The sequence below is a fragment of the Bos indicus x Bos taurus genome, chromosome 15 (assembly GCF_003369695.1).
Source record: "Bos indicus x Bos taurus breed Angus x Brahman F1 hybrid chromosome 15, Bos_hybrid_MaternalHap_v2.0, whole genome shotgun sequence".
Classification (NCBI taxonomy): domain Eukaryota; kingdom Metazoa; phylum Chordata; class Mammalia; order Artiodactyla; family Bovidae; genus Bos; species Bos indicus x Bos taurus.
The window spans coordinates 48603551-48625739 of record NC_040090.1 but is presented as its reverse complement, the minus strand read 5'-3'; the positions used below and the strand labels follow the sequence as shown (position 1 = coordinate 48625739).

Sequence of the window (22189 nt, the reverse complement as noted above, 5' to 3'; positions counted from 1 at the left end):
TACATCTGTATTTGTCCAGGAAGCTGTGAAGCAGGCTTGTCTCTAGCCCTGGTGGGGTTTCCCAAGGGGATACCATCCTCCAGAGTGAGGGACTCTGTCTGAAATGACAACGGAAATCCTAGGAAGAAGCCTCTGGTGAGGAGCTAAGAAGGGAATGAACCCCTACCTTCTCTTCCTCAGGAGAAGTCGCAGATACAGAAGGATCTCTGGAGGATTGAAGACGTCATTGCAGGCCTGAGTGCAAATAAAGAGAACTTCAGAATCCTGGTGGAATCGGTCAAAAATCCAGGTGAGCCGACCATCTTCCTGGGGCAGGGCTGTCAGAGGCCAGCACCTAGCGCTGGGGGATGGCCCCGGGGCATAAGTCGCTGCTCTTGTCCTCTGAGGAAGATCTTTGTTCCATCACATCCTTTCCTCCCCTCCATGCCTGTCAGAGAGGAAAACGGTGCCTTTGCTTCCTCACCCGCCTGTGCCTTCACTCTCGACCTCTGAGAGCAAGCCGCCCCCGCAGCCCAGCCCTCCCACCAGCCCCGTGCGGACCCCTCTGGAGGTTCGACTCTTCCCCCAGCTGCAAACCTACGTGCCGTACCGACCTCACCCGCCCCAGCTGAGGAAGGTGACGTCCCCCCTTCAGTCACCAACCAAGACCAAGCCCAGAGTGGTGAGTATTGAGGACTGGGAGCTGAGCGCTGCCCTTTCCTCTCTGGCAGGTGAGTGTCCCACGCTGTCCTCAGGTCCACTTCTCTTGGGAGAGAAGCTTTTAGGGAAACTTGGTCAGACAGAACCAGCCAGAGCCATGAGGTAGGGGGCCCTGCCGTCCTGCTTTGTCTCCCAGAACTGGAAAGGCCCCTAGAAGTGACCTAGTCCAGCCCTCCCATTTTGCATTTGGGAAGACCGAGGCAGGGCAAAAGGAAGTGACTGCACTAAGGCATGGTTTATGATCTGTGATGTGCAGGGAAGTGTGTGGCTGCCCCATGTGGGGTTCTGTGCACACTCGTAGTTAAGTCGGTGGACAGGGAGCGCCTCTTAGCTGAAGAGAATCTTTACCCGCAGCCGAGCACGGCGCTGGGTTGTGAGGATATATGCAGTCTGCACAGTGACCTCATGGAGTATAGACAGGAAGGTCAGTATTCCCATTCCACAGATAAGAGAACTGAGGCCCAAGGTGTTCAGAATTTGCATGAGGTCTCCATATTAGCAAATCCAGTCTACATCTTCTGACCATTGATTGTGCCATCTGACATCTAACTGGACATTCAGCCCTGATGTTCAGGTCAGTATGTAGCCCGTGTGGTTGCCTGAGCCAGCACCTTGGCTTGCCTGGCACAGAGAGGAGCCAAGCCCTTGGTTGAGTCTGTGAGCACAGGAGGCTCTAAGGAATTAGAAGATGCAGTCAGGCACTGCAATAGCTCATTTCCAGGGCCAGGCCAGCCTTGGCTGGAAAGCATGAGGGGCCTGATCCAAGTGACAGGGAAGCCATAGCAGAAAGGACCTTGGAATGGAGACCTCCAGGTTTTTGCCAACAAGGGCTTGGAGGAGCTGTCGCTGGATACCACGTATGCTTAGGACGTCTGACAAGATCAGTGCACAGTGCTGGCTAAAACACATGAGTTCCCATACCTGGTCTTCACCATCCACCTGCTTCCAGCCATGGTCCAGAGCCCAGAGCTAGAAGACAGGTGCTAGGACCCAGGGTCGCTGTGAGCTTTATCTTGAGATCTCCTTCCCTCTCCCAGATCTAAGAATCATGGAGCACCAGTCACAAGGCAGGAGGTAGAAAATAGCAAAACAAATAGCAGGAGCGGCTGGGGCAGACACTGCTACCATAAGGCAGGATGCCTGCCCCCTGGGACCCTGGGGAAAAGGCCTGGGAGCAGGATTGCCTGGACTCCAGCCCTGCCGTCCCTCTGGGACGGCCACCCCCCATCTGAGCATCCTCAGTTTCCTCTTGTGCAGAGCAAGCAGCATGAGATAGACGATCACAGAGGCTCCTCTTCACACTTGGCTGCTGTTGCTCAGAGGCGTGGCTTTTCAGCTTGGTTGGGGGTCAGGCTCACGGGAGAGGGTGGTGTAAAACCCACCTTCTAGTTGGATATGTGTTCACCAGTTTCACCATTTTTTATTGTTGCTTCAGATTTATTTTATATTCATATTGTTTTATGTTTACTTTTGTGAATAATGATATCATCCTGTAATCGACATAAAGCATGAATACATAATTTAATAAACAATAAAAAAGAGATTCCACATTTCATACCAACACTCAGACCAAGAAATAGGACTTGGCCAGTGGTCAGAAGCCCTTGGGCCTATGGGTCCCTTTCCAGCGTAGGCTCTTTTCTCTTTCTGCCAGAGGTAACCACTATCTTGACTTTTCAGATAATTTCCTTGCTTTTTTGTTTTGATACCTATATTTTTATCCTGAACACTTTGCCCATCTATCATAACTGTATTTATTCTTTCTTATCTTGTGTCCTTTCAACATTATATTTGTGAAGTTCATCCCATTGCTGCATTTAGCTATAGTTCTTTCATTTTTATTTGATTTTTTAAAAATTTTGTATCTTTTTTTTTAAATTTTATATCTTAAGGATATAAAAAAGTGTGTAATAAAATGTCTCCCTTCCACCCTCTATCTCCAGACATTCTGTTCCCTTCAGTCAAAGGCAATCAATGGTTTATGTTTATCTTTCCGGGGGGCTTTTTAGGATTTGGTGATTCTGAGATCTTGTTCAGGGTTGGAAACCACGGATGCTCAGAGAGCCTCTGGGTATCTCGGGTAGGCGGCTTAACCTTCTGTCTGAAGTCTATCTCTAGAAGAATGCTGATAAACCTTTGCAAAACAAGCTTGCAGTTCCCTTTCCTGAACTCTGAAAAAATCTGAAAACCAAAGCAAAATTAGGCTAAGAAAGGGGGAGTTCAGGAGAAGAGAGTCTGGATGGTCATTTGTCCCAGGAGTGGGTGTTCATGGCAGTCGGGGGCCAGGCTGTCAGCCTGTAGGGAGGCCACAGCCCTCAGAGAGCATTGTGGATGGGGCAATTCAAGGAAAATAGTTGCATTCATCCCAGCCCAGGGAGTGGGCTGCAGAGAAGGCAGTGAGTCACCCATCCTGACAGCCTGCTCAGGGCCTGGGCCAGGCAGGAGGAAAGATTTCGTAACCATGCACATTTCTGATGGAAAGGGCAGGAGGATGTAGATGGTCCTCGCTCAGATCTGCAGCCTGCTGAAAGATCCAGAGGTCGTGCAGGGATATGAGCCAGCCCCGTCTAAGCAGGGTGGGGTGGGGTGGGGTGGGGTGGGGTGGAGGTGGTGGGGTGCTGTCATATACAGGTGAGCGAGTGGAGTGAGAGCATGGACCCGTGTCCTGAGTTCTGGGTTGTGTGTAGCTAACACTTGGAAACTTGTTCATAGTTAACACTTGGAAGATGTAGAGTCCGAGGGAAGGATGGGCTTGGAGCAGAGGTGTACCCACCCTCACAGCTCAACCAGGGGAAGTGTTGGCGTCTTTGGGCTGAAGTGGTCATGCCCCGCAGGCCCCAGGTGGCCTGCTCCGGCCCTTTGGGCCACTCGGCATCCTCTCACGGGGCACTGGTTGTGGTTTTGTTCTGAGCAGGAAGATGAGGCACCTCCCAGGCCCCCGCTCCCTGAGCTCTACAGCCCGGAGGACCAGCCCCCAGCCGTGCCCCCGCTGCCAAGGGAGGCCACCATCATCCGGCACACTTCAGTGAGGGGCCTCAAGCGGCAGTCGGATGAGAGGAAGCGAGATCGGGAGCAGGGACAGTGTGTCAACGGGGACTCCAGGGTGAGCACAGAGGACCCCTGGGGTGCCCGCTGAGTGTGGGGAGAGGGAAGGCGGCCGGACCCGGGGCGGCTGTGACGGCCTCCGACTGCCCGCAGGTGGAACTCCGGTCATACGTCAGCGAGCCAGAGCTGGCCACCTTCAGCGGGGACACGGCCCCATCCTCCCTGGGCCTTGTGGGCTCTGAGAGCAGGTACCAGACGCTGCCAGGCAGAGGTAAGGCACGACTTTCTACGGAGTCTTCCCAGGGACCCCCACTGCAGCCGCAGCACCGCCCGCCCCCAGCCCTTACCCGGTCCTTGCAACTCTTCTGCCTGCGGCGTGGGGCCTCCGTTGGGTAGCAGCTGTCTGGGGCCTCTGGGCTGTAGACAGGGCGCGTCCTTCTTACCTCTGGCTCACATCCTGATTCTCATCCTCTTTTATTACATCTGCCCCTGGGAACAATGGTAATTGTGGTGGTTGTTATAACATAAGCCCTTTATAGTCACTTAGTGAAGATTCATAATAATCCTGTGAGAGAAGTACTGTTGTTATCCCCATTTTTAGAGGTAAGAAAACCAATGAGGTAAGAAAGGAAATAACTTGCCGATTAGCCACTAAGAGATGGAGTCAGAGCACAATGCCGCTGTCCTGGCTCTAGATCCGCTGTACCCTACAGGCTGGGACGTGGGCTGTCTGCCGTCAGCTTGACCATCTCGGGTCTTCCGTAGGTTTTCTCCTCATCTATGTCACTCTAAGACTTTAAACAAACACATCTTTCTTCTCCTTTGGGCCCTCTTCTTACTCTCTTCCCCTATCCCTCTGAGATGGAGGTGGGAACACACAGGCCCTTAGGCTCACCCATGCCTCATTTCCCCCCGTAGCCAGATTCTCTTCCTCAGAAATCCTTTTAAAGGGAGGCTGCCTGGAACCCCTGAGCAGGTTAGGCACACTCCCCCCATTTGGTGGGAGGTCAGGTGCTTTCCTTTAGACAGGGTGTGGAAACAGGAGGCCACACAGCCGTGGTTCGGGCAGCTGTGGGGTTATGTGACTTCCAGCCCACCGTGCTGGCTAGGCTTGCTATGGCCTGAGCTGGTCCCGGAAGGGGACTGGCTTTTGCTGAGCTGGGCCACAGCGACCCCTGGCACTATGCCTGGGGACCCCGTTCTCTTCATTCAGCCTAGATGTGTTCGTTAATGGCAGTGTTAGAGGCCTGTGGGGTGGGACAGATCTTTGTTGCTCAGGAGTCTCTGGGCACTGCAGGACATTCATCATTCTTTTTCCCATGTGCTAAATGCTAGTGGTGTCAACACGATGCCCATTTCCAGATGTCAGGGACCAGCCTTGATAAGCATGTTGGTAGTGGACAAAGCTTGGACTGTGGCTCCACAGAATCTTGGACAAGGTGCTTAACTTCTCTAAACTTGAGATTGCGCACCGTCACAGTGGTTAGGTAATGCTCCCCTGTAGGGCCGGTGGAACAAAATCTGTGTGAAACACATGTTGTGTTACCTGCCTGTCATATGGTAAGCACTCCATGAGCGCCTGGTGCCTCCTCTTTCCCTTCTTCATTCATTCGTTCATTCAACTAGTTGTTGTTGAATTTGTCACCAGGCATGTTGACACTGTGGTTAGTGCAGTAACCAGTGAATATACTGAAGAGTGTAGGGAATGACTGTTTCTGCCTGGGCCATTTAAAAAGGCTCTCACAGGCAGGGCATCCAGGTTGGGTCATACAGGGTGCATAGGAGTTCATCAAGAAGAAGGGCATTCCTCGCCCTCTGTCCTTTCCTCCTGCCAGGCAGCCCAGTCTTCTGCATGTGAGGGAAGATGTGGGGAGCCCTCAGATCTTCAGGGACACTGTCCCCTGTTAGGGACAAAGGGCACCCATGAGCTAGCCCCTCATTCCCTACCTGGGGCTTTGCTCTTCTAGGCCCTGGGAGGAAGAAGCATGGGTTGTTGGCTGGGTCCTTGTGGTCCTTTCGTGGGAGTGGGGGGTGATCGAGAAGGGGCTGGTGGCCTGTCCTCCTCACCACAAATCCACTCGCTTTTCTCTTTCTTCACTAAGGCCTCTCGGGGTCCATGTCAAGGCTCCAGCAATCGTCCACTATTGCTCCCTACGTCACCCTCCGGAGGGGTCTAGACGCCGAAAGCAGCAAGATGACCTACCCTGTGAGTAGGCCTTGAGAAGTTCTCGAAGGGCTCACTGCTCCCTCATGCACAGAGGGAAGGGCTCTGAGGTGGACAGTGACGGGCTGTCCCATGAGATGGCCCCGGCCCCTCCTCAGCTCAGCATCCCTGTCACCACATGCTTACGATGCCTTCCCCACTGCCCACCAAGAAGGGCGTCACACCACCCCCTCCATTTCCCAAGGGCCCCCGCCCTTCTCCTCGCTCTCACCCAGCGAGCCACACCCTGATTCCTGGTCCATCATGCGGTGTGTGTGTGTGCCCACCTGGACAGGCCTGGGCCTCAGGGTCTGCATCTGCAGGATGGGGTGCTGCCAGAGGGCCCGTGAGGGCTGGGTTGTCATGTCCCTGAGTGTGCTTAGAGGGGAAAGAGTGTGTGTGTGAATGTGAGTGTGTATGTGTGGGGGGGTGAGTGTGTGTCTGTGAGTGTGTGTGTGTGTGGGTGAGTGTGGCGTGTATATGTGTCTCAGTGTGCTTAGAGGGAAGAGAGAGAGTGTGTGTGTGAGTGTGAATATGAGTGTGTGTGTGTCTGTGTGTGTGGGTGAGTGTGTGTGTATGTGTCTCAGTGTGTTAGAGGGAAGAGAGAGTGTGTGTGTGTGACTGTGTGAATGTGTGTGTGGGTGAGTGTGTGTGTGTGTATGTGTTTCAGTGTGCTTAGAGGTGAGAGAGAGAGTGTGAGTGTATGTGAGTATGTGAATGTGTCTGTGTGTCTGTGTGTGTGTGTGAGTGTGTGCGCGCACGGGCTGAAGCCAGGTGGCCGGCCGCCCTCTGTTCTCAGCCCAGCCGCCCTGTCTGCCCCTCCTGCCCCTCAGAGACCCAAGAGTGCCTTGGAGCGCCTGTACTCAGGAGACCACCAGCGGGGCAAGATGAGTGCGGAGGAGCAGCTGGAGCGCATGAAGCGGCACCAGAAGGCGCTGGTCCGGGAGCGCAAGAGGACGCTGAGCCAAGGAGAGAGGACGGGGCTGCCCTCGTCCCGCTACCTCAGCCAACCGCTCCCGGGAGACCTCGGCTCAGTATGTTAGGAGGGTCCAGGCAGGCGGGCTGGGACAGGGAGCAGAGCTTCCCCGAGGCCCCCAGACCCGAGCCCGGCTCACCCCCGAGAGAGTGGTTCAGAGAACGCCCCGTGGGCTGTGTGTCCGCAAGCCAGGCCACGTGAGTGACTTGGTCAGAGGGTGCCCCGAACTAGAGAAAGAGTGAGGATGTCACGGCAGGAGCCCAGGAGCCAGAGGAAGCGTCCACGGTCAGGTCTCCAGTCGAGCTTGAGGGAGAGGCCCTTCTTCGGCATTCTGAGTCTCTCGCCTGAACCCAGGACTTGGGAAGTACAGACTTGGAGGAGTGGAGGAGAAAGATGGTGCTGTGATTTGAGGAGTGCAAGTCAACCAGCCTCCCAAACCTCCAAGCGGGTGCCCTGGGGAGCAACTGAGCAGGGTGTGGTGCCCACACCCCTGAGGGCCCGGGGTCTCCCACAGCTAGCCGTGCGGACAGGCCCTGCACCCAAGGAGAGCCAGGCTGCCTGCTGCCCTCTGGTGGTGCTTCCAGGCACTGCACCCTGCCCACAGTCTCCTTAGGTCCCTTTTGGAAACATTCCACTGGATTTTTCTCTATTGTTTGAAATCAAATGTTTCCCTAGACCTCTAGCCTGACTGTTCTTTCCCTAATTCATTGCACAAGCTCTTTTGCTTTTAGCGTTACCGCTCATTGCCTCTCTAATCCTGCCTGATTGTGTTTACAGAAGCTTCTAATTTGCATCCACCATTCTCTAACTGGCCTGTGCTCCTGTTACCAGGCTTACAATAGCAGCTCTTTTCTCCATAGCCTAGCGAGCCCTCCCATGTGTGACTCACTTTCTGCTGCCCCCTTTATGCAGGCTTACTGACTCATAATTCACTTATCCCAAAAGCCGCCCCGCAAGGCTGAGCCAGCCCCACTGCCCAAGGGCGGTGGTCTTTGCCAGAGGTCTGGGCGTGATGAATTTATTAATGTCCATGCCTTATACTGGGATAGTTGACATGGACTTCAGAGATTGCACGTTTGAATAAATTCTGCCAAGTCTGAGGTGGTTCGGTTTTAATTCCTCCAGCCCCATCGGCACAATTTCTTATGGAAAACTTTTTGTGTTCTAGTATTTTATAACTTGAACAGGTAGCAAGATACATTATGATTTGTATTCAGAGGGCCTCTTGGCAGCTGTTAGGTCAGACACCAAAGGGATAAGACCCAGCACACTCATATCCTGAAAAGCTGCAAAGCCAGTAACTTTTAAACTTTGTAAGTAAATGTCTTATGAGATAAAACTGACTTTTTACAACCTGATGTCTCAAATGTAGAAAAATGATCTAAAAATCGTAACTTGAATACTTTGTAATTTTTTCTCTTTAAAAAAGACTTGTGTTAAGTCTCTGCCTCAGCGCCAATAAACATGTTGCTTAATGATGATGCATTGGCGTGGTTCTTCCCCAGGATAAACTGTACAGTCCAGTGAACTTTTTCTGTCTGTGGAAGCAATCAGGCTGGGTTTATGTGAGGACCTGTCTCTATCTGGGGCATTGGTGAGCGTGTCAGAAAATGTGTGTTTTCTTTGTGAATCAATCATTAAATTAATTTTTCATCCCTGAATCTTCAACTGTCTAATCTTTTCATACTTTAGTAGGAAGCCATCACCTGAGAGCGATTATGTTGACGCAGAGTCAGTATTGAGAGCTTGTGCATGAGTGGGTGAAATGTGCTGTTATGGCTATGGCTTTGGGGCTCAGGTGAGCGGGGCCGGAGGGGACATTAAAGTCGATTGTGACCACTCGGGGCTCTGTGAGGTGGATGAGGTGAGAGGGAGGACCCAGCCTGGGATGGAGAAGTTTCTGCTTGGCTTCTGCTCAAGAAAAGGGAGGCTTTGAGCCCATCGCCTCCTCTTAGCAACCTGCTCAACATGGAGTTCTGTGGGGACGAAGGCCACAGGTGATTAGGAAGGCCCAAGGGGAGCCCAACCATGGTACTGGGTTTTGTTTTTAGTTTCTGTTTTATATTGGAGTATAGCAGGTTAACAATGTTGTGATAGTTTCAGCCATATGTGTGTGTGTCTCCGTTCTCTGTGCTGGGATCTTAAAGTGGCTGGGTTAGAGTTTCCTTCTGTGAAGCTTGCTCATTACAGAGTTGGGAATGTTGAGTTTGATTTAGCATTTAAGTCTTACATGGATTTGGTTTTTCTAACTTAAATAGATGCCTGTACACAGCAGCTTATCTGCCTCAGTGGTCCTCAGCTGCTCCTGCTCACACGTCCCCCGCCCCACTGTGGATGCAATATTCCCCAGCCCTCACTGTGACCTGTGGGGAATTCCCACGAGAGAGCATCTTGGCTATCCCACTTGCTTACCAGGGCCTTGGAGGGTTTTGTCTTTTGCATTGTTTCTGAGCTGGGACATAGGACTCCAGAAACAGGAAAGGCTTCCATGAGCTGTCAGGTGGCAGGAGCAGCAAACCCCTTCTCTGGAGCTCTGTCCCAGATTCAGTTTTGGGGTCACCTTCTGGGACCTGGAGGCTTCCTGTATCCCTGGGGACTATTGTAAGTCTAAAGTCGTGGATCACAGACCTGTGCCCTGGAGGTTGGAACACTCTGGGGCCAGATCAGAGAGACATGAGCACTTGGAGTCAGGCTGTATCAAAGGGGCAGAGGCCTTGTTCTCTCTGTCACAGAGTTTCAGCACACAACAGAGAGCATCCATGTCACAGACCGCTGCTGCCTTCTTTTAGAGACGGTGTTGAGGTCCATGGTCATACAGCTTTTCCCTAACGAGTCACAGACGCAACTTCCCAAGGACCCTGGTGCCCACAAGACCCACCCAAAAGGGGCCGGTCAGGAAGTGACTACATCTCACCCTCTCCTTCTGTTGCCAGTGGAAGCGTGAGCAGGACTTTGACCTGCAGCTGCTGGAACGGGCTGTACAAGGGGACAGAAAGGACAAGGAAGAGAATGGCTGGCTGAAGGTGCAGGCCATGCCTGTCACTGAATTGGACCTGGAACCACAAGACTATGACGTGGACATCAGCAGAGAGGTGAGGGCGGGGGCTTCCTTCATGCCTCATTCCTTCTGAGGCATGGCCTTCAGACTGCAGCCTGACCCACCCTCCCACCCTCCAGGGGCACGGGGGGTGTTGCCCTGAATGGGACAGGCTCGGCTTCAGTGTGGCCCAGAGGATGGGTGAACAGCAGCTGGAGGTGGTGAGAGGAGTCCAGACATTGTGATGCAGGCTCAGATCCGTCTCTGTGGAACTGGGGGCAAGTCATTTAACTTCTCCGTGCCTTGGTTTCCTCAGCAGTAATGTCAGTTGTGGTGAGGGTTAAGAGACTCAGCATATTGCCCGGCCGATTGGCAATGATCAGAAAGCTATGAGCACAGGACCTGGCACGTAATAGGAGTGTGAGCAGGTCATTGTTATTGTTATGATATGTTCCCTGGAAAACCAGGAGTTGGTCTTACATCTGGCTAGTCAGGCTAGTTAGGCAATCAGACTTGAGATGGGGGAAAGGGGAGGCAGGTTTAGAAATCACAGGTGAAATTTTGGGACTTCCCTGGTGATCCAGTGGTTAAGACTCTGAGCTCCCAATGCAGGGGACCCAGGTTCAACCCCTGGTCAGGGAACTAGAACCCACATGCCACAACTAAGAGTTTGGGTGCCACAACTAAAGATCCTGTGTGTTGCAGCTAAGACCCGGCACAGCTGCAGCAATAAATATTAATACATTAAAAAAAAAAAAAAATCACAGGTGAAATTTCCAGGTGTGGCAGAGGCTGGGAGACCTGGATAGGACTTGGTCTGAATTCCTGGCGCCCTCTGGTGGCTCAAATACATCATGACCAGGCAGGCCCAGAAAAGCAAGTAACCGTAGCAGAGTGTCTTTACCCGAAGGAAGAGAAAGGGAGTCAGTGCATGACAGACTCAGGGTCTTCAAGACATAGGGTGGTCTCCTGTGTTGTGCCCCTCGTAAGCTCTGTAGAGCAGTGTTTATGGCTGTTTGGTTCACCTTTATGCACCCAGCACCAGGCCTAGCACACAATAGCCACTCTAAATATTTGCTGAATGACGACTCTGTTGAATGAAGTGCACAGTAGCCCAAACACAGTTGTGTGAGGACTTGGCCTGGCCTGAAACTGCATGAGAGGAAGTGCTCTTACCATGTGAAGGATAGATCAGACCGGAGTGGGGCAGACTGACGCCTGTGGAGTACCTGGGTTCTGGGGTCCACTGGGCCTCCAGGGGTTAACGAGGTTAGTCCCCTTCCTTAAGCCCCTTTCCCTTTGGCACCTCTAAAGCAGCCAGAAGTCCATGATTCTCAGCTTCACAAAAGAAGCTTCTACAGGCTTGCTTTGGCAGTGGGAAGTGCGCTTTGTGGTGTCCTGATTAGCCTGCTAGCCAAGGGGAAAAATTCTTCCTTATCTCTAACCTAAATCCCTGCTCCTGCAATGTGATCTGCATCCTTGCTCTGGATCTGCCTTCATTGGGAAAAACAGGAGCTTTTTCTTGCTATCTTTCACCAGAATGGAAGATAGGGATGGGTTTAAATTCAAGTCCATATTTGCCCTGGGATTGGATTGACCTTGTCTTTAGGAGTTTCAACCAACCTCATTTTAAATGTCCTGCTGTTACTCAAGGAGAAAAAAATTCCCTAAGGTATGCGAAAGTTGCCTTTAGCTTTCTTGGCCCAAGTAAGGTTTCACTAAGCTGAGGTTGCTGTTGGGTTTGTGTGAGAGACTAGAGGGGTGGAGCAGGGGTCAGTTTCCTTTTGAGAGCAAGAGATGCAACATGGCTGCCTCCTGTCTGGGTCAGAGGGCCTTTTGTAGGGACAAAAATCACTGTCACTTTCTTTCATTCCTCCTCCCAGCCACCCATCCAACTGCCCACCCACCCATCTAACTATCCAAGGAGTGTTTGCTGAAGGGCTACTGAGTACCAAGTGTCTGATCTAGACAGTGGAGAAACAAACAGAAAACAGAGACAGTGTGGGCGGGAGAGGCACAGTCAGGGAAGGTTTCTGGAGGTGAGGTTGGGAGGATGAGAGAGTCCGTGGAGCCTGGAGAGGAGCATCCCAGGCAGAGGGGAGAGCCCCAGGGGTCTATGGGGCTGGAGAGGTCTGCACAGGTCAGATCACGTGGAGGGTGGCGTCACGGGTGACTGCTGTCCTCCTCGGGCTTCTGGTCTATTTACTTTGGCTTCCCCTTTCCCTTCCCTTGGACAGTAGGAGGTGCTGGGTATGGTGGAAAGAGCACGGGCTTTGGAGTCAAACCCAGATGCAGATCCTGACTCCACAGTGAACTGCTGCCGCTGTGATCTTAGCAAATACTTGAGTCTGTGGGCGGCTCCGTGTGCCTCCTGGTGGGGGGACAGGGTCAGGGAGCAGGTCTCAAACCAAACATCCCAACCACCGCCACCCGGCCCTTTCCTCAGCTCTCCAAACCAGAGAAGGTCTCCATCCCTGAGCGTTACGTGGAGCTGGATCCTGAAGAGCCGCCCAGCCTGGAGGAGCTGCAGGCGCGGTACCGCAAAGCCGAGAAGATCCGTAACATCCTCACCCGGTCCAGGTCAGCCCTCATGACGCCTGAGTCCTGACAGCCTGCTAGGCTGCCCCGGGGGTGTCTCAGCTGAACGGACCGGACTGGGCTGCCCGGGGTGTGTGTGTTTTATCAGGCCTCTGTCTTAGGCAAACATTGCTCATTGTAAGGGGCAGGTCGGCTCTCAGCACGTCACCGACAGATCAGCGAGGAAGCTCACCCAGGTCACCTGAAGGTCATGAAGCTCTCAGAGGGCCATGCTAGGCCCTCGCCCCCAGATCTGTGTCCCGTGGCCCTGGCAAGTGTGAGGAGTGGAGCCAAGTGTGGCGGTGAAGTGGACACGCTTAGAGATTGCCCCCAAGGATGGTGCTCCCAGCCCCAGGGCCTGTGTTCCCTCATTTAGACCTTTGGAGTCCCTGCTTTGGTCCCCAGATCAGAGCCACTGTTCACCTATCAAAGTGGCCTGTGCCAGTGGCCTGTGGCCTAGACCAGAGCCAGGGGCCCAGCCGTGTCCTGAGCTGCCAGAGGCCTCATCCACACCCCTGGAGGCCAGGAGAGGACCCCAGCAAGTGGCTTTCCTGTCCCATCAGCCCCTGTAGCCTCAGAAACATAAACCTGGTGTTTGAGGTCCTCCCTTTCAGAGCCAGGTTAGCCTTTTCACGTCTGGATGGAATAGGAGCCTAGAGCCAGAACTCTTAACTTGGGGTCTGTGATCCCCCAGAGGAGGGGCAAAGCTGTGGCTGGGCGTTTAAGGAGAGGAGCTCGTGCACCTTGGTCTGGAGAGAAAGTGCCCTGCTTTTATATGACGCCCCCAGAAGGGTGAGATCCTCAGGCCAGGGGGACCCCCCTCTCCTGAGGTGGACGCCATGGGCAGGGAGGCCCACAGCCCGCTTTCTGGCCCTGCCACAGCATGTGCAATCTGCAGCCGACCGCCAGCCAGGACCGGAACAGCGTGGCAGACCTGGACTCGCAGCTGCAGGAGCAGGAGCGCATCATCAACATCTCCTACGCCCTGGCCTCGGAGGCCTCCCAGCGCAGCAAGCAGGTGGCAGGTGAGGCCGCAGGGGCAGCCTCGGAGGCTGGGCCCCAGCCCCTGCTCCCTGGGTTCAGGGCCCGGCCCAGCCTGTCTGGAGTTGGTGGGAAAGCAGGCTTCAGGCATAGAAATTGAGGAACAGTGGTGTTTGCCCTGTCCCTTGCAGGGCGTGGTGGGGGCAGAGTGGGCAGGCTGAGCAGGGGAGCTGGTGCTCAGGAGCGTTGGAGGACGGAGGTCTGGGAGAGGCATGTGGCTCACTGTTAGCCCTGGGAGTGGTGCTGCTCTTCTGCTGTCTCTGAGGTGGCCGGTTGAGAACAGGCTTTTCTGGCTCCTGAGCTGAGGGGTCCAGGCTAAGATTTCTGGCCTCACGAAGAAGGGGCAGGAAAGCCTCTGGTGCTTGGATTTCTTGCGGGACGAGACAGAAGGGGCCCCTCTAACCCTCCTTCGGGTTTCTGCTTTGTTCCCCAAATCAGAGCCACTGTCCATCTATCAGAGTTGCCTCTGAGTGGCCTGTGCCAGAAAGCGGGACTTGGAAAGTGGGACTTTGTTGTCCAGTGGGGAAAAAAAATATACCACAGGATGGGAGGGTGTGTGTGTGTATGTACATGTGCACATGTGTAAAAAAGGCTTTCTCTTTGTCAGGAGTGTATATGTATTTGTGTGTGTACATGTATGCGTGTGTAAAAGAGGCTTTCTCTCTCAGCTGGGAAAGCGACTCCTGGCTCCTCTCCCCACCCTCACTGGCCTCCTATGTGAGCCCTCGCAGGGCTCCTCTCCCCACCCTCACTGGCCTCCTGTGTGAGCCCTCGCAGGGCTCCTCTCCCCACCCTCACTGGCCTGCCTATGTCAGTCCTCGCAGTTCACCCAGGGCTGTTTCTCCCCAGGTGCGGTGGCCCCTGCATGTCTAGGTGGTGCCCTTGGCCAGGAGTGAGGGTGGTCGTAGAGTGAAGTGGTGTCACAGTCCCCACCGGTCCTCCGACTCTGGCCAAAGGGTCTAGAAGTGGCCGAGGTTGGGGCCTGCCAGGCCCTGAGGTGGTGGCCCTGGGGAGCAGAGCTGTACCAAGAAGCCGTGGGATGACTGAGGGCAGAAGGAAGCCTGTTCTCTCTCCCCCAGCTCTGGTCCCGTACAGAGTCCCTGAGGTCCCTGCTGTCCTGACTCCCCTGAGGACATGTGCGTCAGCCAAGAGGGCGTCCTTGTGGGGGAGACAGCAGGCGGCTCCCCCAGGCCCATCCTCCTGATGATCCTGGGGGTCCCTGAGGCCCCGCATGGCGGTTTTGAATTCCTCCCTCTGTCCAGGGGTCCAGCAGGGGGACCTGCCCTGCTGTAAATCACCCTCCTCTCTGGCCTGTGCTTGCTCTTACCTGTGTGGACATACTGTCCTCGGCTTCCTCCCCGCCAGCAGGCGAGTGCGCCCCAGCCCTCCCACCATGTCCCCCGCGACCACTCCCCCGCTGAGTGGCCTCCTCTGCTGCAGCCCCTCCTCACTCTTGCTCCCTTTCTCCAGTCCCAGGCCAGGCCCCAACCTGGCCCCACAGGCGTGTCCCCCAAGCCCAGGCCACTAGTGGCGGGCCGTGGGGCCCACAGCTCCCCGGCCCTGCCGAGTGGGGCGTTTGGAGCTGCGGGAGCAGACGAGGAGCCTAACACACCGCTTAATTCCTGTCTGCCCGTCTAGCGCAGCAGCTGGCCCTCCTCCCGCCTAAAGCCCCCCTGTCCTCCAGGACCGTGCCACCTTACCCCCCCTTAAGCAACGGACTCCACTACACCTTTGTCTAACACCTTCCAAGTAAGAGCCCCCGCCTGGCATCGTGGCCCCTCTCCTGGCGCTGAGCATGTCCCCTCCCTGCTGCTGAGATGATAGCAGTACCACCTGCTGATGCTTCCTTCCTTGGGCAAAGCGGCTGCTGGGGAGACCTCCCGGGCTGGTGGGCAGGAGCGGGGCTGTTGGTTTTTAGGAACTCAGTGTTCGGTGGCTCCCATACAGGAGAGCCTGTGAAATCTCAGGGACCAGAGCCACGCCCCTCCCTGCCCAGCTGTCCTTCCTGCAGGCGGCCTAGTGCCCCCAAGGGACCGGTGCAAGCCAGACGGCGTGTAGGGCTTTCCCTCTCGTCCCTCTGTAGTGTTTATGGTTGACACTGCTGAGCACCGGCGATAACCCCGTGGGGATATTCACCACGTTTTACAGATGAGGAAGAGCAGCTCAGAGCCAGTGAGGGACTGGCCCAAAGAATCATGGCTGTGGGTGTCAGAACCAGGGTGGGGACCCTTTCCTCGTGAGTCCTCTGTCGCCACTTGTGTGCCCATCTGGCCACCCGAGGAGCTCTAGGTGTTTGGAGAAGGGAGTGCAGTGAGGGATGGAGGTGCGTGGTTGGGGTGGAGACATGCTCTTGGGCAGGTGTCCCCCAGCCTGAGGGTGGGACTTGGGACAGGCTGTAGGGAGGTATACAGTAGGGCCCCCGTGGCTGAGGAACCTCAGGGAAATGCTCCGTCAGGTCTTGGCTCCAGAGGACCCTGTAAAGGCCACAGCATCTTCTGGGGTCACAGGTGGGGTGTGTGGTTTTCTCTTAGAGATCTGAGTGTCCCAGGTCACAGAGAGACTCTGTTTCTATCAGCTTTTGGCACCTCTGGGGCCATGAGTCAGCCTCCGATGCTCTTTTCAGAGCCCATCCACATTTCCTTTTACCCTTCCAGCATCCTCAGCAGTTCTAGGAGATTGGTGCGATCACCCTGTTTTTAGATTAAACTAACAAGGGCCACGGAAGCTGAGCAACTTACCCAGAGTGACTCAGCAAACGGAGGGCCGGGCTGGAACTGGAACCCAGAGCCCTCTTTGCTCAGGCCTATGGCCCTGTTAGAGCAGGGACCCAGTCTCAGGGCCAGTGTGTGTCTGGCAGACTTCCTAGAAGTGATGGGGTGGAGGAAAGGTGGGGCACCCATGAGTCCTAGAGCCCGAGCGTCCCCCAGCAGCGGCCGCGTTGCCCTGGCCTCCTGCCCGGCTGCACTCTGTCTTGTTAGCCTGCCATCCCCTGTCCCATGTGTGAGCAACCAAGCCCACCACTTGCTCCCCAGAGTGGGCTGGGGTCCTGCCAGCCCCTCACTGTCTCCTCCGCTTTTTGCCAGCCCAGGCAGTGACTGACCCGTGATCCAGCACACAGAGAAGTCTGGAGCCAGGGGCCAGCAGAACCAGTTTCCTCCGAGAAGATCCATCCTTCTTCCGCCAAGGAAACCCCTTCCAGCTAAGCGGGGGTTCAGCCTGGAGGACGGAGTAGCCCGTCAGCTGTGGGGTGTCCACCACAGGGCGAGGTCCTAACCCCCCCGCTTGTTTTAGTTCAGACTCCTTTTACATGTGACAAAGGCACTTTTGATACACACTGTACAATACTGATGCTGTATTTTAGAATCAGGATGTATTTTATAATGTTCACCTCAAGGGCTCAGTGGCCGAGAAGGTGAGGATGCAAGATTTTGGAGCTGCACACACAGATTCAGGTATCGTGGGGTGGTGGGTGTGGGTGGGGCCGAAGGGCAGGGTGCAGGGTGAGCAGAAGGCAGTCCAGCATCTGCTGAACGCAGGCAAGCTTGGATGTGAGACATGCTGCCGGTGGATTCCAGTGTGGGGTTCACTGGCGTGCTGTCCAGGGCAGTGGTCAGCCGTCCCTGATCTTGACCGCCTGATGGCCAGCTCTGGAGGGTGAAGCTCCACCGAGACAGAGCCCAAGTCTGTGCCTCGGCCTTGGGTCTGCCTTAGGCCCAACAACGTGTCTAAGAACTTTGGTTCCCAACCCGCCCATGAGGTTCTCTCAGCAAAGGGCTCTTCTCAAAAATAAAAAAAGTTTGCTTTAATTAAAAAAAAAAAAAGAAATACAGAACACTTTGAAATACAGAGAAGGTGAGAAGAGCATCTTCGACTTGTATCATAAGCAATAAACGTCACACCGGGTGGCATCTACCTGCAACTCCCTGTGTCCATGCTAGGCTGTGATAGCGATCCTGGGACCTTTGCAGCCTGCCCCTCAGAACACAGGTCAGCTTCCCAGGACTTGGGTCAGTGGCTGGAGGGCAGGCAGCGGGTCCCCACCATCTCTGATGGCCAGCAAGGCCATGATGGCAGAACGATGACTTGACTTCCAGCCTAAAATGGGGAAGGGGCCACCAGACCAGCTGCCGTGTTTGTGGCCCTTTATATGAGTCGTGAGCTCATGATAGTCTGCATACAGAAAATGAGGTTGAAAAGGAAAAAAACAAAAAACCTCCGTTGGGTAGAGCCACACTTTAAATGAAAATTGGTCTTTGACTATGGTCAGAAAAATAATCTTGAATATATTTAGAAGTTGCCGTCTATTTTTAACTAACTCCATATGCTGCCAGTATCAACTTCATGACATTTGCCAAAATAAGATTTTATTTTTGCCTTTATAAGATTTTGTTGGAAAAATGAAATGAGTATTTTGCAAGAAAAAGTTAATTTAAAAAAGAAGTGTAATGGTTTGCAAAAAAAAATGTGATGTACAGATTAAAGTATTAACCTGGTACACCTCCTGCTTTTTGCTGGCTATTTTCCATGAGTGCCCTGTGTTAGTTTTTTCTTTCTATTTCTTTGAAAAATCCCCAGTGTCAACTCTTGACCCTGAAGTGTTCACCTATGAAGTTTCTCCTGATGAGTTCTTGACACTTGATTGACACTGGAAGTCTAAGGGAGCAAGGCCTGTCCTCTCAGGCCCTTGGCTGGGCTTCAACAGCTGCTGAGGATGGTTCCCCACCCCAGCCCACCCAGTCAAGGGGCCGCTGGGCTGTGGACAGGCTGTGGACGCCTGTGCGGGGCTGGTTTGGCAGGCGGACTGCGATCCCACAGCGGGAAGGACCCCACAGGCCCTCTTCCAACCCACACGCCGCCAGCTCGTTCCAGTGAGGCGGGTTAGCGACGGACCATTGCAAACTGGATTTGGATTTAATTCATTTTGACTTGTGATATATGCTTGAAACAGAAGGCAGGAGGCCAGTTCGGTTTAGGGATGCGTGCATGTTCGAGTTTGTTGTTAATGGCAGTTTATCTCTGTTGCCAAGAAGAGCACCCGCAGTGCAGAGTGGCTTTCCAACTAGGTAAACTGGAGAGAACAGATTCCAAAGCATTCAGAAGAGGGGACGCTGCTGTTTTTTTAGCTACTGATTTTTAATTTTAAAATGGAAAGTATTCTCCGGTTTTAAGCATTACTTGGAGATAGCTCCATAACAGATGAAAGGGAGGCTGGGGTGCGAGGGGTGGGTGGTTGTGCTGTTGTGCTAAGTCGCTTCAGTCGTGTCCGACTCTTAGTGGCCCCATGGATTGTAGCCTGCCAGGCTCCTCTATCCACAGGATTCTCCAGGCAAGAACACTGGAGTGGGTTGCCATTTCCTACTCCAGAGGATCTTCTCAACCCAGGGATGGAACCCACGTCTCTTACATCTCTTGTATTGGCAGTTGAGTTCTTTACCACCTGGGAAGGCCCCGTGAGGGGTGGAGGTGGTGGAGAATTTGTCCACAGTTGAGTGCAAGGCAAGAAAAAAAGGTACAGGAGGTAGAGCCCCCGCCGCTAGGTGGCCACCATTCTCTCAGCAAAAGCACGTCAGGGGTTTTCTTACTAGCTGGTCCCACGCATGGTCCTGTGTGGGAGGGAACATGGTGACTCCTAACTCTTTTCTCCACTCCAGCGGGAGGAGGCGTAGCCTGTTCTCTAAGAATCGTGGCCCAGATTTCAAACAGAGAGCATGACAGGCCCTTGACTCAGATTCTACAAACAGCATGGATGGTTGGAAAAGGCACCCTCCAGCTGCGTCACGTTTGAGCAGGCAACATGGCCTGGCCCCCTTCACTGCTTCCTCGAGAGGACTCGTTACCCGAGGTAAGATGGGGCCATCTGTGAAAGGACTGGCTGACCAGGGACCCTCCAGGTGGGGGCCACTCTGGAAGGGAAACTCCATGTGGCCCGATAGTTTTGACTTCGCTTCTTTGCAGGGGCCCTGGGGGCCTGAGCAGAGTTTGAAACAATGGGATTGCTTGTGGTCAGCAAAGGGAGCATGAGCATACTTCCGCACCCCTGTTGACATCTATTCCTGACTTTATCCCAGGTCCAGTGGAAACCCAGAATGTCTTATTTTAGCAAGAACCAACAAGGATGTTTTAGGACCTAGTATGAAGTAGGGGTTGGGAATAAGCTTTCCTAATCCCCGTTTGACCCTCCTGAACAGCCCAGATCCTCACCATGTCCAGGCACTGTTTAGTTTTGTTTTTCAATTGGAGGATAATTGCTTTACCATGTTGTGTTGGTTTCTGCTATAGAACAACGTGAATCAGCCTTAAGTATACATATATCCCCTCCTCCCAGCCCCCATCCCACACCTCTATGTCATTACAGAGCCCAAGCTGAGTTCCCTGCTCTATACAGCTACTTCCTGCTAGCTAGTTATTTTGTACCTGGCGGCGTATATACATCAGAGCTACTCTGTCAATTCCAGGGCATCGTTTAAAGGATTGACGTTGAGATGTGTATACATCTGTGATTGTGCATGAGGTCAGTGTGCCCAGGCTGATGTGGATGCTGAAGGCAGGCCTTTCGTTTGCTCCCCTTCATTCATTTTTTTGCTGCCTTTGTGTCTGGCCAAGGGGCTGGTGGTGGGATCTGTAGCTCACCCCTTCTCCCTCTAACTTGGCCACCTTCACTTAAGGTGGGTTTTCCAGAATTTTCCTGGCTGTTAGGTTGCAGCCCAAGGCCAAGGAAACCTCCATCTGCCCGAGGTCCTCTTGGGGATGGAAGGCGTGGGGGTGGGGGAGTGGATGTGGACCCTGACTTAGCCAGACAAGAGCCCGTTTTAGACTTTGGGAGTTCCCCCAGCTGAGTACAGTGCTCTATGGCAAATCCTTTTGTGTTCTCACCAAGGGTGGGAAAGAAGCAGCAAATTATTTGTCTAATCCACAAATCACCTTTCTGAGACGGAGCAGGCAAGTGCTGGGAGTCCTCTGCCTCCAATTCAGCATCAGACGCCGGAGCATAGGAGGGACTTTGCCCATGAGGGTTGCATGCCGTTATGAAAAGAACAAAGAGACGAGGCTGGGGGTGGGGGTGGATGCAAAAAATGGCAGCCCCTCCTGGCCCGGTAAACACGCCATTGCTTTGCCATCTCCACTCCAAAGGCTATCACGTTCATTGCTCTCCCAGCAAAGAAACCTTTCTTCAGAGCGAGTGGCGGGGTACAAAGGCAGAGTACAAAATGTGTGCACATCACAGTCCCTGCAATTCTGTTTGAACAAGCATATTGATTGGGTCTGACCCTGTTACATTTTTTCCCTATTATTTGAAAAGGTGCATCTAAGTGTAGTGAATTGAACCAGCAGAGCTGAACTTTCCATGAAAACTTCTCAAGGTATTTCTTCAGTTCAAAGCTTTTGAATTTTAAAGGGCATTTTTAATACGAGTCTGTTGAGTTTTCTCTGCCAAAGCCCAACAAGAGATGTTAAATGCAGATGAGGCTGGAGCGAGGGTGCATGTGGGGGTGGACTCGCCCACGCTGCGGAGGGTGCAGGTCGTGGTTGGAGGGTGCGGATCCGCCCAGGAAGGACTGAGCTTTGGGGAGAGAGGCCGAGCCTGTGGAGCAGTACGCACAGACCCTAGAAAGTTTCTCTCTGAGCTCATTGGGGACTGCATAGGACACGGAAGAGGTTTCCCAGCTGAGCTTCTCGAAGGCTTTTTCATGGGGAGCTGAGAAGTACTTGCTAAGGGGCTTCTTCTGATGGATGAAGGTTTTGTCCTTGGGATATAAGGGGTTCCCTATTCAGCTGCTTTAGAACTGAGAAGGCCTGAGAGGCACAGCCCCCTGGCTGAGGCCACAGAGTCAGAAAGAAAGCCGCTGCTGACCTCAGCCCTTGACATCACTTAACACTCAGAGATGCTTTCCCACTGAGCCCTGAGCTGCATCCCAGTCCTTAACTGATCTGACATGTGGGGACACTTTGCTGGTTGTGTGGGCCACAGCAGTGGTCCCTCATGCCATCCTGGTAGTGGGTCCTTGGAAGTATCCAGAATCTCATTTTCCCCCACACAGGGGGCCTCTCCTGACCCACTGAAGGCACACAGCCCCCTTTGACTGAGTTCCAAGTGTTTGTCTGCCTCTGGAGGCTTCTTGGGTCTGAAAAGCATCTCCTTTGTAGATCCTGAATTTGAGATCAGAGGCAAAATCATCCCAGGGAGAAGGTGAAAAATCAGATCCAGGGCTTGGGCATCTCAGCAAAATCCTTTCAATGTCCTTGCCTAGAAGACTGGCCTGGGAAGATCAGGACAGAGTAAGATGGCACTGATCCTCAGGTGCCCCCTTTCTTTGTAACCGTGGCTGGCCAATCCATTTTTAGGAGACTGACACCATGGCAAGGAAGCAGTCAGCTCTGGGACCAGGCTGCCTGGAATCTAAATCTGATCACGCCATTTTGCCAGTCCTGTAACCTTAGGCAAGTTATTTGTCCTTGCTTCAGTTCCCTCACCTATAAAATAAAGATTTATATTGGCATCTACCTCAGGAGAGTTTTTAACGAAGATTAAATGAATTATGACATAGAAAATGCTAAGCATGGTTCTTGACCCCATAGGAAGCACTAGAAAAAATATGAGTTCTCATTTACC

The 22189-nt window shown here is 53.5% G+C and overlaps 1 protein-coding gene across 12 annotated transcripts in view; it reads left to right on the top strand.

Annotated features, from left to right (window-relative positions):
• The window catches only part of PLEKHA7 (pleckstrin homology domain containing A7), a 228757-nt gene extending 210682 nt beyond the window's left edge, over positions 1-18075 (top strand). For 5 of the 12 annotated variants that reach the window (XM_027563388.1, XM_027563385.1, XM_027563390.1 and 2 more), the window contains 11 exons: positions 181-289; positions 435-661; positions 3614-3802; positions 3898-4015; positions 5847-5950; positions 6781-6981; positions 9857-10015; positions 12407-12540; positions 13420-13562; positions 15217-15327; positions 16662-18075. In XM_027563388.1, the coding sequence (XP_027419189.1) occupies positions 181-289; positions 435-661; positions 3614-3802; positions 3898-4015; positions 5847-5950; positions 6781-6981; positions 9857-10015; positions 12407-12540; positions 13420-13562; positions 15217-15317 (1485 nt within the window). In that variant the 3' untranslated portion in view covers positions 15318-15327; positions 16662-18075. Of the gene's footprint in view, positions 1-180; positions 290-434; positions 662-3613; positions 3803-3897; positions 4016-5846; positions 5951-6780; positions 8585-9856; positions 10016-12406; positions 12541-13419; positions 13563-15216; positions 15328-16661 lie in introns of those variants that run through there. The other 7 variants (XR_003514710.1, XM_027563386.1, XM_027563389.1 and 4 more) reach the window with 7 other exon arrangements.
• Positions 18076-22189: the final 4114 nt, after the last annotated feature.